Here is a 14779-nt window from a genome sequence, read left to right as displayed (position 1 = left end):
ATACAGGAGGGCCAACTGTAAATTTGTATGTTGACTGCCCGTGGTTCAGCACTGCTAACATCTGTGCGTTTTTCAAGGGTCAACTGTACAATGTAAATTTTTATAAATTTATATTATATAAATTTTTGTTTATATATATAAGTTTCTAGGTCTCTCTGGGAGAGGAGTGACAGTGCCCGGTACAGAATCAACTCCAAATACTTATTGGATGGTAAAGTGATTTGCAGGTGAAAGCGCGTTGTACCTGAAGGCGCCAGTGAAGGGCTGTGAGTCACATCCGGCTCTGGACTTCTAAAGTCACTTGGGTCACGCGCTCTGGCACCACGTGTGATCAGAAAACACCCACAAGGGCTGGTCTGGGACCCGGAAGCTGGTCGCCCAACCGCCGGCGGGTGCTGTACCTTCAATTCCACGTGACCTGAGGCCCGCAGCTGATTGGACGCAGCCATCCTGCCCCCGGTCCCAAGTCCGCATTGTTTCCCTGCGGGGCCGCCGCCGGACTGAGACTGCTGGACCATGGGGGCGGTGGCGGTGGCCGCGGCTCTGGGGCTCCTGCTCCTGGCCACAGCGGGGGGATCGGCTGGGGACGAGGCGCGGGAGGCAGCGGCCGTGCGGGAGCTGCTGGCCCGGCTGCTGGGGCCTGGGCCGGCGGCCGCCTTCTCGGTATCGGTGGAGCGCGCCCTGGCGGCCGAGTCCGGCCTGGACACCTACCGCCTGAGTGGCGGCGGCGCGGGGGCGCAGGTGCGGGTACTGGGCTCCACGGGTGTGGCGGCCGCCGCGGGGCTGCACCGCTACCTGCGCGACTTCTGCGGCTGCCACGTGGCCTGGTCCAGCTCTCAGCTGCGCTTGCCGCAGCCGCTGCCCGCCGTGCCGGAGGAGCTGACCGAGGCCACGCCTAACAGGTACCGCGGCCGACCCGGTTGGTAGGCTCCCCTGCAGCTGCCTGCAGCCTCCAGCCCCCGGGGCACCGGCGGATGCTGACTTCCTCGACCCACACCGGTGCCAGGCTGCTGGGAAGCGCTGGTCTTAGGGCTGCACGACTCTGGCTTCAGATCCCAGCTCTGAATCTAAAAGCCATGTATCCTTGAGCAAGTTACTTAGCCTCTCTGAGTCTCAGTTGGTTTATCTGGAAAAACGATAAAATGTAAATAATGACATCTACCGTGCCGTTTTGGCTGTGAGGATTGCATGGTGATGAATGTAGAATTTGTGGTGCGTAATTGGAGCGCATTCCTTTCCTATACCACCTTCTCTTAGAAGATGCTTACTGAGGAATGACACCCAGCCCGCTCACAGGCCTCTGTTCTAGCGCTTGCCCCACTGGAGATGGGTCCACACATCTGTCTCCCCATTAGACTGTGGGGAGAGAGGGCCCCCTTCCAAGACAGGCGCCAACTTTGCCACTTGGCACTTAAGCACTGTACACAGAGTAGGAATGAGAATGGAATATGCTCTCCAAATATATGGGGGTGCTAAATGGCCCTGGAGGAGTGCTGGACACAGGTGAGTGGGCACCCAAGAAGCTCAAGCATCCAGGTCTCAGCTCCACCTGGGGTGGATCCCAGAGTAAAGCAGTAGCAGGGCCATATCTGGAGCCATTCCCCGGTGGGCTAAACCTGGGGTGGCATGGGGGTTTGTCCACGGCCAGGCTCCAAGCTCTTCTAGGGCAATGGACCCTCAGGGGTGAGAGACATCCTCTGTGCCCCCAGGGACGTGCCCCAGCTCATGCCTCTGCCTGCAGGTACCGCTATTACCAGAACGTGTGCACACAAAGCTACTCCTTCGTGTGGTGGGACTGGGCCCACTGGGAGCGGGAGATAGACTGGATGGCGCTGAACGGCATCAACCTGGCACTGGCCTGGAGCGGCCAGGAGGCCATCTGGCAGCGGGTGCGTGCCCACCACACCCCTGGCGTCCCCACCTCCCCCACATCTGCGTGGTCTCTGGCACACAGACAATAAGGGCCCCAGAAGCACTGGTGGCTTGAGTGATGGCTCCAGCTTTCCAAAAACTTCCATGGTTAAGACAAACACACAGGAGTGCTTACCAAGGCAGAACCCGGCACCCTACTCTTAACACCCAAGAAGCTGGCCTCCCCTCTCTCCCCACCCCCACATCAATCAGTGTGCTTTGATGGGTTCTGCCTCATTAGCAGGTCTTGATTTGCCTTTTCCTTACCCTCCTTATTCATGGCCCTAGTTCTGGCTCCCATCCCCTCTCTCTGGCCCCCCACCAGAGCCTCTGAACAGTGTCAACCAACAAATAATGCAAATAAGTTTATTTGGAGTCTTACTAATTGCAATTTGGGAGACACAGGCTCAGGTAGCCCCGAAAGAGTGTTCCAAGGAAGAGAAAGAGGCACTTATTTAAAAAAAAAAAAAAGCCATGAGATTGGTAAAAGTTGCCTGACGAGACTTGTGACTGATGACACATATTAGAAAATATTTGTCCTTAGGGAATCACTAGCTGTTTTAGGGTTGGGGGTTCGTGGGTAAGTAGATAGACTGTCACCTGTAATTTTAGGGTAAAGGTCTGATAAGTATCTTGAGTTTCTGGCAGTTTCCCTGGATGACTTTATCAGCTCAAATGGCCACATTCCATCCAAGCTGAGATGCGGCATGTCGCACATCATTAATGGCCTCCAGGCCCCATTTCGGAGAGTGCTCTAGGCAATACCCACTCCATTCTGATTTTCCTTTCCTGGCTTTCCAAGTCCACCAGAGTGTCCTTTCTGAAATGCAAATCTGGTTGACACCTCCTGCCACTCACCCACTCAGGAGTTCCCCTGTTGCCTTCAGGCTTTGCCCAGCGTGGGAGCTTCCAGACTTGGGCCCTGAGGGTTCTGGCCACACTTGGAGCTGTGTTAGCTCCCCGCAGAGCCTCACTCAACCATCATTCTAACCCTCCTTGCTTCATGAAGCTTTCTAAGGCTCTTCCCCATTTTGGGGGGAACCCCTTCGTGCCTCGCTTCACCACTCCACAAGGGTGACGTATTAGCAAACTCACCAGCTCACAGATCTATTTCTCCTGGGCTCCTCGCAGGCAGGGATGGAGTTTTATCTCGGTAGTTCTAGGGCACAGCACAGAGAAGAGGTACATGTATGTTTGTTGAATGAATGAATCAATGAATAGAGATGAATGTATTTTTTTTTAACGGAGGTACTGGGGATTGAATCCAGGATGTCATGCATGCTAGGCACGCGCTCTACCACTGAGCTATACCCTCCCCACCACTGTCCCCCTAAGATGAATGTGTTCCTATGTGTGGGGCTCGCCCTCCTCCTCAGGTGTACTTGACCTTGGGCCTGACCCAGTCAGAGATCGATGAGTACTTCACTGGTCCTGCCTTCCTGGCCTGGGGACGCATGGGAAACCTGCACACCTGGAGTGGCCCCCTGCCCCGCTCCTGGCACCTCAAGCAGCTTTACCTGCAGGTAAAGATGGGGAAGGGAAGGGACACAATTGGTACTGGGCAGTCACAGGCCTAGGGAGGGTGGTATATGGCCCACCTCAAGGCTCCTAACTGGACGATGGGGCTCTGTGTGCTCTGGGAGAGTGAGGGCCTCCCACCCCAGGGCCGCACGCACCACTGCCCTCCCGTTCCTCCCAGCACCGGATCCTGGACCGGATGCGTGCATTTGGCATGATCCCGGTGTTGCCGGCATTCGCAGGACACGTCCCCAAGGCTCTTACCAGGTGATGTGCCCCCCTCACCCCCAACTCAGCTCAGAGGGAGAATGTATTTTCCCCTGCAAGACATGATTTAAGGAAAAAGATAAGCTCTGGAGGCAGGCCTGAGCTTGATTCCTGGTTCTGTTACTAACTGGGGCTGATTAGTTACCACTCTGGGCCTCAGTTTCCTCATTTGTAAACTATATTTGTCTTGGCACAGAGTCTTAGCAAATGGCAGCTCTCAGTGGTAGTAGGGGCACAGTGGTCTCCTCTGTCCTTCCTGCTCCTCTGTTCTTCTGTGCTGCCCACCCATTCTCTCCTGTGGCTAAGAAAACTCTTCAAGGCCCAGCTGAGACCTCCCCTCCTTCAGGAAGCCTTGCGGGGAACCCCCAGCATTGATCATCACTGCCTCCATGGTGCCCCTATGAGCCCCTAGTTCCTGCTGCCCTCATAGCACTCAGCACATGCTGCTGGCCTCGCTGGCCACCCCTTGGCCTCCCCAACTGGGTGGCAGGAACCTTATTGGCACATCCAGCAAATGTCCATCAGGCTGTCTGGGGCTGCCAGACCAGGCTCAGCCCCTGGTGGGAGATACATTGCCAGGGGAATACGGAACAGTGAAAGGGCGAGAATATACCTGGGCCCACGTCTCTGTCAAGGTCACTTCCACTTGGGGAAGGGGGGCAGCAAGGGCTCAGAGCAGAGGTGGTGTCATTTGTGTCAGCCGGTAGGTGCAGGAGAGACAGCAAAAGCTTTCCAGACAAGGTGAAACTTAAAGGATGTTGAGGAATAACCAGATGCACAGACAGGGAGGGAGGGGGAAGGACTCCAGGCAGAGGGCACAGTATGTGCAAAGGCACAGAGGCATGAGAGACCCAGGAACTGCAGATAGGTTAGCGAGGCTGCCATAAATACCGTGTCAGCCTCTAGTAACTATCTGAACTATCACACGTTCCCCCAGGGTGTTCCCTCAGGTCAATATCACCCAGCTGGGCAGTTGGGGACATTTCAACTGCTCCTACTCCTGCTCCTTCCTCCTGGCTCCAGAAGACCCCCTATTCCCCATCGTGGGGAGCCTCTTCCTGCGGGAACTGACCAAAGAGTTTGGCACAGATCACATCTATGGGGCCGACACTTTCAATGAGATGCAACCCCCCTCCTCGGAGCCCTCCTACCTCGCTGCAGCCACCGCTGCTGTCTACCAGGCCATGATCACAGGTTCGCTGCCAGCAGGGGGAGGTGGGGAGGGAAGCCCCCCACTCCAGACCCTCAAGGAGATGGGGATGGCAGAGGTCAGTCAGGGTGGGAGAAGGGCTGGGGATTATAACACCTCACTGTGACACACAGCACTTGACAGTTCCCTTCTACACACACATCTCATTTCATCAAACTGAGGTTGAGAGGTGAGCTCTGGAGCTGGGCACGCTTTTCAAACGCTAGCACTGCTTGCCTGCAAGACTTGCAACAACTTATCTCCCTCCCGGTGCCTCAGCTGCTTCCTCTGTAAAAGGGGGCTGCCTCAGGAGTAGAATGACACCCTGCCCAGAGTAAAGCATCTTTTAGTGCTGGCTGTTGAAAATGTTTTATTTGGTCTCCACCTCCATGCAGACGTAGGTCACGCAGGCCAGAGGTTAGGTGATGTGCCCAAAGCTGGTAGGTGCCTTTCCTGGTGCACTAATGGGAACCCAGCGCTCCTTCCTGCCACTTACACAGCAGGGGCAGAGAGGGGCCAGGTCAGGGAGGGCTTGTGGACGCCTCAGTGTCAGCCAGGCAGGGGACCAGTTGGCCCAGGCTTCCCTGAGCAGCACTGCTCCAGGTGCGATCCAGTCAGACCAGCAGCAACAGCTACTCAGATCTGCGGATTCTCCGCACCTCCCCCACCTCCTGAATCAGAATGGCGGGCGCTGGGGCCCAGCCCTCTGGGTAATTCTGTTCCTTCATGAAGCTTCACTGCACTATCCTGGCACTCCCAGTGGTGGGGAGGAGGAGGTGGGAATAGTATGTGTGATGGAAAGGAATGCCCTCCTGGTTGGAGGGTTACAGGGGAAGGGGTGTCCTGGGATAGAGTCATTTAACTTCTCAGGACCTCTGTTTCCTCATCTGAAGAATGGGGTGAACACTTCCTTGCCCCCTCTCTTCTCATCACCCTCTTTTCTGTCCCCCCAACACCCCAATCGCAGTGGACCCTGATGCTGTGTGGCTGTTCCAAGGCTGGCTGTTCCAGCACCAGCCCCAGTTCTGGGGACCTGCCCAGGTTGGGGCTGTGCTGGGGGCTGTGCCCCTTGGCCGCCTCCTGGTTCTGGACCTGTTTGCTGAGATCCAGCCTGTGTACATCCGCACGGCCTCCTTCCAAGGCCAGCCCTTCATCTGGTGCATGCTGCATAACTTTGGGGGGAACCACGGCCTGTTTGGGGCCCTGGAGTCTGTGAATCGGGGCCCCACAGCCGCCCGCCTCTTCCCCAACTCCACCATGGTTGGCACGGGCATGACCCCTGAGGGCATCGGCCAGAACGAGGTGGTCTACGCCCTCATGGCTGAGCTGGGCTGGCGGAAAGACCCAGTGGCAGATTTGGGGGCCTGGGTGACCGGCTTTGCAGCCCGGCGGTACGGGGTCTCCCATGGAGACGCAGAGGCGGCGTGGAGGCTACTTCTCAGGAGTGTCTACAACTGCTCTGGGGAGGCCTACAGTGGGCACAATTACAGCCCACTGGTCAGGCGGCCATCCCTACGGATGGTTACCACCGTCTGGTACAATCGATCAGATGTATTTGAAGCCTGGCGGCTGCTGCTAAAAGCCACTCCCACCCTGGCCACAAGCCCAGCCTTCCGCTATGACCTGGTGGACATCACTCGTCAGGCGGTCCAGGAGCTTGTCAGCTTGTACTATGAAAAGGCGAGGACCGCCTATCTGAACAAGGAGCTGGTTCCCCTGATGAGGGCCGGAGGCATCCTGGCCTACGAGCTTCTGCCCGCTCTGGACAAGGTGTTGGCTAGTGACAGCCACTTCCTGCTGGGCAGCTGGCTGAAGCAGGCCCGGGGGGCGGCAGTCAGTGAGACCGAGGCCCACTTCTATGAGCAGAACAGCCGCTACCAGCTGACCCTGTGGGGGCCAGAGGGCAACATCCTAGACTATGCCAACAAGCAGCTGGCCGGCCTGGTGGCTGACTACTATGCCCCCCGCTGGCGGCTCTTCATGGAGACGCTGGTGGCGAACCTGGCCCAAGGCATCCCCTTCCAACAGCACCTGTTTGACAAGAATGCTTTCCAGCTGGAGCAGACCTTCGTCCTCGGGACAAAGAGGTATCCCAGTGAGCCCCAAGGTGACACGGTGGACCTGGCCAAGAAGGTCTTCCTCAAATTCTACCCTCTGTGGGTGGCTGGCTCCTTATGACAGATTAACTACACTTGGGCCATATTCTCCCCAAACTCCAGGCCTGGGCAGCTTCCTGGGCCCTGGACCTGAACAACCGTCACAGGAATTCCCCAAGCCTGGGTGAAGGAACTCAAGACCTGCCAGTGGGATCAGCCATGGAAGGTTTGGAGGGGGTGAGCTGCCTTCCTCCACCCCCAAATTTGGGATCAAAGAGCTGTTTTAGTACCACTTAATAAAGTGATGAATCACCTGGACCTGTGTGTCAGAATGTCAATGCCGCAGTGCCTGGGAGGACTTGGGGCTACAGACACTGATACTGGTGAGGCCCGTTCTGCCTGCCCCCTTGCTTCAGCTTCCCCATTTTTAATATCCCTGACCTTTGAACTGAGAATGCCAAAGCATTTACTTCCACATCCTCACCAACAAACTCTGGCAACTAGAATTGTCCTTGTAGGACAGAGGCTTGCCAGGGGAAGATCTTCCCAGGGCATCTGGTGCCCACACAGGAGCCCACACCTCCTGTTTGCAAAGCTTCACCCGCCCTCTGACCTACACCCAAAGAGGGATGTTCCAAGCAATAGCCTCATCTCTGACTTGACCTAGAGTAGGTTGTGGAGGGCCAGCCAGTGACCCAAGGGAGGGCTCAGCCTTGAGATTGTGTTGTAGACATAACAAAGGGTGGGGACCCCAGAGGGGAGGGGAGGGGCAAAGCAGGTGATATACATCCCAGAGACCAGAGCCCAGCATTCCTGGTGCCTCTCCCTATGCACATCTGCATGGAGCGCACCGTGGTGTTCATCACTGGCTGTTCCTCTGGCATTGGCCTACACCTGGCCCTGCGTTTGGCGTCAGACCCGTCCCAGAGCTTCAAAGGTACATGAGAGGAAGGAGAGGGTGGTGTGGAGAGAAGGGAGCAGCTGCTGGTCCAAGGGAGCCTAGATAGTCGTAAGCCCAGAATTCAGAGCCTCCTCCTCTCTCTGAACCTCCAGTGTATGCCACGCTGAGGGACCTGACAACACAGGGCCCACTGTGGGAGGCTGCCCGGTCCCGAGGGTGCCCCCCGGGCTCCCTGGAGACGTTGCAGCTAGACGTGAGGAACGCAGATTCCATAGCCGCTGCCCGGGCACGCGTGGCCGAGGGCCGCGTGGACGTGCTAGGTGAGCATCCCCGCAAAATATATGCAGAAGCGTTCCTCACCCTGTGTCCAAACCAAGATGTCCCGAGGCCCAGGGGGCACGAGGGGAGAGGCGGGGCGGGGGGCCGTGTGTGAGGCGGGCGACGTGGGGGTCTCTCTCTCCGCAGTGTGTAATGCAGGCCGGGGCCTGATGGGGCCGCTGGAGGTACACAAGGCTGACGCCGTAGACTCTGTGCTGGACGTGAACCTGAAAGGGACCGTGCGGATGCTGCAGGCCTTCCTGCCAGACATGAAGCGGCGCCGCTCGGGACGCATATTGGTGACCGGGAGCATGGGAGGGTTGATGGGTGAGTGCAAAGAGGCTGGGGCCAGAGGCGCGCAGGAGGCGAGGCTCAGCGGGAGAGGCCGGGGGTCTAATAAAAAGCGTGGTGAGACCGCTGCGGGCGCCTGGGGCTCCCAGCACATCTCCTCCGGGACGCGCCTCACAGCCTCCTCTCCCCTCCAAGCGCTTCCCTTCAACGCCGTTTACTGCGCCAGCAAGTTCGCAGTAGAAGGTTTGTGCGAGAGTCTGGCGATTCTGCTGCAGGCCTTCGGGATCCAGTGAGTCACCGCCCCGCCCCCGGGACTCTCTGAGCCCCGACTTTGGGAACCCCAGCACCTTATCTGGTTGGAGCGGCTCTCAGGCGTTCTCCCTGGCCCCTCCCTAGTGCGGCTCCCGTTTGTTGTGCGCCAATCACAGTACTAGGTGCTTGGTGCGCGTCCTCTCACTCCACCCTCCGGCCTCCGGGTGAGGTGTATGTATTGTTATTGGGCAGCTCAGGCCCAGAGAGGTTTGGTGATTGGCCCAAGGCCACACAGCTGTAAGTGATCCAGCCAGGTTGGCATTCTGACATCAGAGCCACTTTCACACCCTTCAGGAGATGTGGTGGCGCTTTTCGGGCAGTAAACCACGTTCCAACGCTCCCGTTATCCTAAGCGCCGGCTCCCTGCGCTTAGCCGCCCTCCCGCCCGGGCTCCCATCCGCCCCCTGCCCACTCGCAGCTCTCCGGCCCGCAGCTTGAGCCTCATCGAGTGCGGCCCGGTGCACACCGCCTTCTCCGAGAAGCTGGAGGGCGGCTTAGGCGGGGTACTGGACCACGCGGACGCCGAGACCCGCGACCTCTTCTCCCGTTACCTGCGTCACTGCGAACAGATGTTTCTTGAGGCGGCGCAGGACCCGGAGGAAGTGATCGAGGTGAGCGACGGGCAGAGCTGCGGGAGCGGGGTCTGCGCTAGGGTCTCCCCACCCAGCCCCCGCAAGCACGCTTCTTCCCGCCTCCCCAGGTCTTCCTCCAGGCGTTGCGCGCCCCGCGCCCGTCCCTGCGCTACTTCACCACCGAGCTTTTCCTGCCTCTGATACAGCTGCGCTTCTCCGACCCCAGCGGCTGCAGCTACGTCGCCGCCGCGCACCACGCAGTGTTCGGGGACTCGGATGGCGCGGGGGGCTCGGACGGCGCCGGGGGCTCGGATGGCGCCGGGGGCTCCGACAACGCCGGGAGCTCCGACTGCGCTGGGGTGGAGGCTGGAGCCGGAAAACGCTGAGCCTGAACTAGGCGCTCCTCTCGCGGCCCCGCAATAAAGGCTTGGTCCGTCGCAGTCTCCCGCGCTCTCCTTTGCGGCTCCGAGGGGTGTGCGGTTTTGAGGGGTGGAAAGGGGCTCCTGACTGCACTGCACTGGAGTGCGCAGAGGGTGGGTGATCAGGAAAGATCGTGTTAGCCCGGGTTATACCTGCGGAAACCAAGGCCGAGAGAGGGAAGGAGCTAGCCCAGGGTCACGTCTCAAGTCCCCCTCAGGGCAGACACAAGAGTGGCCCCTGGATTCTAGAGGGGCGTCTGCAGCAGTAGGAGTTAGGCGGACTTGGGTGTGGGGAGAGTCGGCTTGTGACTTGGCTCCCACGAGTCACAGGACCTTAGGCAATGTCCTTCCCCTTTCAGAGTCGGTTTTCTTATCTGTACAATGGATATAATTCCTGTCATAGAGTATGATGAGGATTAATTGAGATAATGCCCAGAAGAGCTAGTATAGAAGTCTTAATAGCAGGCACAAGCTATTATTATTACTACTGGTGGTATTACTATTGTAATTGTGTTCCCAAAGGGAAGTCAGATGTGTAAAGAGGAAACAAGGCTAAATGAGCCAAAAGGAGACAGCCCCACTCACCCCCAGCCTTGCCCCCTGCCCTAGATAACATTCAGCAGGAGAGGTGCAGCCCGGGAGCTGCCTCTCACCAGGAGGGCTAGCTGAGGCTCCAGGCCTGACGAATCTGTCCAGTTTTCTGGCCTCCTTCTGGAAGGGGAAGCTAGTGGAAGGAGCTGGAGTTGCAGAGCCAATCTCCTTCTAACTTCCTTTAAGGTTGGGTGCTGGAGGAGCAGTGGAGGTACAGACTATGTGGGGAGGTTGCAGGCAGAGAAAAGCGGTAGTGGTGCCCCTTGAGGGGACTTAATAAAGAAAATACATTAGCTGACTCGTCAGGTATGAACACACAACACTGGCCTTTGCAAGACAGTAATAATGTCCAAGGGCATCCTCTATTGGAGGGCAGCTTTTGCATTAGGGACCTGAGGACAGGCTTTGTTCGTTATCATTTAAGGCTTGCAAGGTGTAGTTAGTAAGGGCATCTGTGTGTGCTATAACATCCTCCAGGCCAATGGAAGGAACAAAGACAGTGGCCAAATGATTGTAGTAGTGGAAAACAGAACGTGCCCACCTGGCCTTGAGGAGAGGAGGTGGCAGCTTTAGGAACTTGACCTGCTTGTGCCTACCACACATGTTTCTGGGGAGGCAGCACTGTCAGGCATGAGGAGATGGACAGGAGGCAGGATATTCCAGACCAGGACTCCCACCTTCTCCCCTCCTTTAATGATGCACGTTCCATTCCCAGTATGTTTCAACATCTAATCTCTCACTGGTTGGGAATGCTGATGGGTGCCCCTAGACTCCTTTGGCAGTTGCCTTGGGCACTGTTTAGAACTCATAGGTTCTGCATTAAACAAGTCACTGTATTTCAAGGGCAATCAGGCATCCTTGGCAACCCACTATCCAACCTGGGCTCCACATTGGCTGCTCTTTCTATGCACCCAATCTGCTGTATCTACTCAAGTGTCAGTTGCTAGGGCTTGTACCCAGGCTAGCGTATCAGCTTCCTGATGGCCAGGTAATGTCGCACCCTGTGAGCCAGGATGTGGAAGACAGTGAGGACTGCCTCAGACTCTTGGAGACAAACTCAAATGTCTTTTCACACATCTTGACCCTACAAAGGGCTTATTTATGATCATCTATCCCTCCACCTCCCCTTGTTTAAGCCATAAGATTAATCCCTTTAGAACAGCCCAACTGTTAGCGCAAAGGGGTAACAGCTAGGCTCATGAGTGATGATGATCAGCCAAATGGTTCTCAGCTCAGCCCACTGGCTGCTGCAGTTTGTTCCTGTTTCCATCCAGATGGTGTCAGTGTTGGGCAGAATAGCAACTGCAGTCCATGTGGGTCAGTTGCCCCAACTACACTCATCTGTACACAAGGCATCATCGGGGATCCACTGCCTGCTCCACCCTACCCCTGCCTCTCCACAGGCAGCAGGGCCCACCACAGGTATAGAGGCGGGGGCATTTGGAGATCTACATAGTCTTCAGGGCCTATTAGCACTTGAAATTCTAGAGGTAGTGGGCTGGCAGACAGGGTGCCCCTCTGTTGTAAATAGGCCACTTATTCAACGAGGGGGTTGAACAATGGCAGAGGTGGGCTGATAGAACATGTACTCAACCCATCCCTTGATAGGAAAGGAATTTCCTATCATGAAATGCTGTTCCTTCGAGAGAGGCTCTACCTGGTGGAGTGCTATGCACACTACTGGGAGCTCTGGGGGTAAATCAGGTTTCTATCCCCTTCTGGAGCTAGGACTAAAATCCTAGGGGTCCTCTCTCCTTCTGCTGTCTCTGCCACCATGCCCAACCCATCTATTCTGTAGTCACAGACACATCTAACTCAAATGGTAGCCCCACTTGGGAGATGTCCAGAGCTTTGATCTGCTTCATTAGTATTTCGTCTTCTCAAGGGTGGCTTGCTGCTCTGATCCCCCATCCCACATGTGCCCCCTCTTTACCAGGCCTTGTCAGGGGTGGGCGCACTGTGCCAGGTGGGAATAAAGTCCTCCAAAGCCTCAGTCCTCCAAAGGCTTGCTTCTCTTTCACATTCTTAGCGGCTGGAGAGGCTTGTACCTTATCAATCATAGCTTCTGTGACAATGTGTGTCTTACCCCAGCAAATGACTCCCAAAAACCTTACGGTGGTGCCTGGGCCTGGAATTTTCTGAGGGTTTGCCACTCAACCTCTCCCTCACAGATGTTCCAGCAAAGCCTGCAGACTGTCCTGCAGCAGAGACAAGTCTTCACATGTCAACATTACAGCATCAGTGTAACAGGCCCATCTTACTGATGTGGGGAAGGAGAACAGGGACAGGTCTCGGGCTCCCATCCCATGGCGTGCAGTGGGACTGCACAGATAGCGTTAGGGAAGGACTTGAAAGGTCCATTGTTGCCCGTCCCACATGAAGGCAAATTGATCTTGTGACTCAGTGGCCAGGTGTATAGTGAAGAAAGAATTTGCTAAACCCAGTACGGCAAGGTACATTCCTAGGACAGCAGCCAAGGCATCAAAGATTGTGGCATCTCTGGGCACAGCCACAGGCATGGGGGTGCGACTTTGTTCAGTTCTCCCTAGTCCATGAGTCATCTGGCTTTTTCTACAGCCATACCGGGCTGTTAAAAGCACTGTGGGCAATTCCCACTCACTACAGTCCTGGGGTAGTTTCTTCTCTTCCCTTAAGCCCCATCCACCCAGGCAATTCACATTGTTTGACAGTTACCGCTCTTCCCCAGGGGTGGCAGACTTATTCCCAGTTGATGTTTCCCCCATCACTGCTTTGATTACTTAACTAGGAGGCAGAACTCACCGACAGAGGTTTGCAGAGTTTTTGATCTTCTAGGATGTTGATACCCAATACGTTCTCTGGTATTGGAGTGATAAAAACCTCATATTCTTGGGGTGTTGGGGGGCAGGGAGAACAATCAATTTGCTGTGTCAAAAGGACCTTCCTTACTATAACCACTTACCCTCCATAATTCAGTGGTGCCAAGGGTGCCAGAAAACCTCTGAGGGTGACCATGTACTAGAGTCCATCGGGCTCCAGTGCCCACCAGAGCTGCCACCTTTTGTTAATTTCTGGAAGATCAGCGAGTAGTGAGCTCAACACGAGGCCTGTGATTGCCCGCAATAGTTCCCACCTGGAGGCAATCTTGGCCTGCATCCTATACCTGAATGGGTGGGAAGCACCCACCCTGAAAAGGACTGTATCCCTGAGGTCTCTGCTGGAGCAGGAGGGCCATCAGGGATGATAGGGGCAGGTGGGGCAGTTCTAAATTGTTGTTCGAGTTTTAAAGCTTTCTACAGGCCGACCAACACGGTGCCGGATTGCTGGTTTATCTTTTCTAGTGGGGTCCTGGAAGCAATGAGGTCAAAACATATTTGCTTCCAGATTACTTTTACCAAATCTTTTACAGCCCTTTGGGAGAGCCCTTTGGGTTCTCCAACTCCCTCTCTGTCTTGGGTCTCTCCCGCAGGCCAGGATTTGTTGGTTTCCTCCAAATCACCAATGGATTGCCCAACATCAGAAATTTTGTGTCCCGTGACTGTGCCTGGCATGGATATTGGCCTCTGGTACCAGGTGATGGGAGTGGACTGGATTATCCTGGCTTTCATTCCTGCAGTGAATGTGGCCTGATCAGGGCCTTCAAAGACAGGGGCACAAATGGCCTGTCTAAGCCTCAACTCCCTAAGAAGTTGTTTTACTTCCTCTATAGATTTCCAGGGTCCTACATGCCCAGGGAGACCCCCGCATTGGGCCAAGCCTTCCTGCAGGCTAGAACAATCCAATCTATAAGGGAGTGAGGACTTTGAACCCCCAAGTCCTATGCAAATGCTACAGGAGGACAAGCTGTGTAGTGATGTTGCTCATTTTCTCTGCCTCCTGCCCAGTCAGAAGTGCCACCCTCCTGCCCTCATCCCATAGCTACACTAACCATGCTTGGGTACTTTCCCTGGCCTTTTGCTGGAATTTGGGAGCAGTATCAAGGATCTCAGTGGATGTTTATTCTGTCACCATGAACGTTTCATGAATTGGGGGTTGACCTGCTGGTTGGGGTCGCTGTTGCTGGGTTTTTGCTTTCCTTTGTATCAGGGATCCGATGGCATGGGGGGCTTTGTCTATTTCACCATCAATCACCATAACACCCTCCTCTTCCCTCTCCTCATTTTCCCAGGGATTCCACCACTTACCATCCATTCAGGCTTTGTCACAAGTGCTTGGTCTTGTGACCAAGACAGTCTGTGACCTCCTAGTTTTGCAAAATGGCATGGTAAGGTCTCCAACTCATCCTGCTTTCCCACCTCGCCTGCCAGCCCCAAAGTTAGTGGAGCAGGGGACATCGCATGTTCTTCTCTAATCTCAGCTCATCTTCTGACTTTCTAACTTGAGTTTCAGCCTCTAATTGGGCATCAGTGGCCAGT

The 14779-nt window shown here is 55.7% G+C and overlaps 2 protein-coding genes across 2 annotated transcripts; both read left to right on the top strand.

The window, feature by feature from the left end:
• The first annotated feature begins 410 nt into the window (after nt 1-410).
• Nucleotides 411-7299, top strand: NAGLU (N-acetyl-alpha-glucosaminidase). Its single transcript, XM_006199225.3, has 6 exons — nt 411-902; nt 1742-1889; nt 3288-3434; nt 3611-3696; nt 4634-4890; nt 5853-7299. The coding sequence occupies exons 1-6, from the start codon at nt 517-519 to the stop codon at nt 7061-7063; spliced, it is 2235 nt and encodes a 744-aa protein (XP_006199287.2). The 5' UTR covers nt 411-516; the 3' UTR covers nt 7064-7299.
• A 511-nt stretch (nt 7300-7810) lies between these two features.
• On the top strand, nt 7811-9815 carry HSD17B1 (hydroxysteroid 17-beta dehydrogenase 1). Its single transcript, XM_072940072.1, has 6 exons — nt 7811-7918; nt 8035-8202; nt 8348-8527; nt 8687-8780; nt 9237-9414; nt 9504-9815. Exons 1-6 carry the CDS (start codon nt 7822-7824, stop codon nt 9759-9761), a joined length of 975 nt encoding a protein of 324 aa, XP_072796173.1. The 5' UTR covers nt 7811-7821; the 3' UTR covers nt 9762-9815.
• Nucleotides 9816-14779: the final 4964 nt, after the last annotated feature.

This window comes from Vicugna pacos, chromosome 16 (assembly GCF_048564905.1).
Source record: "Vicugna pacos chromosome 16, VicPac4, whole genome shotgun sequence".
In the NCBI taxonomy this organism is placed as follows: domain Eukaryota; kingdom Metazoa; phylum Chordata; class Mammalia; order Artiodactyla; family Camelidae; genus Vicugna; species Vicugna pacos.
Note: the sequence above shows the minus strand (reverse complement) of the source record. Positions and strands in the feature narration are given on the sequence as shown.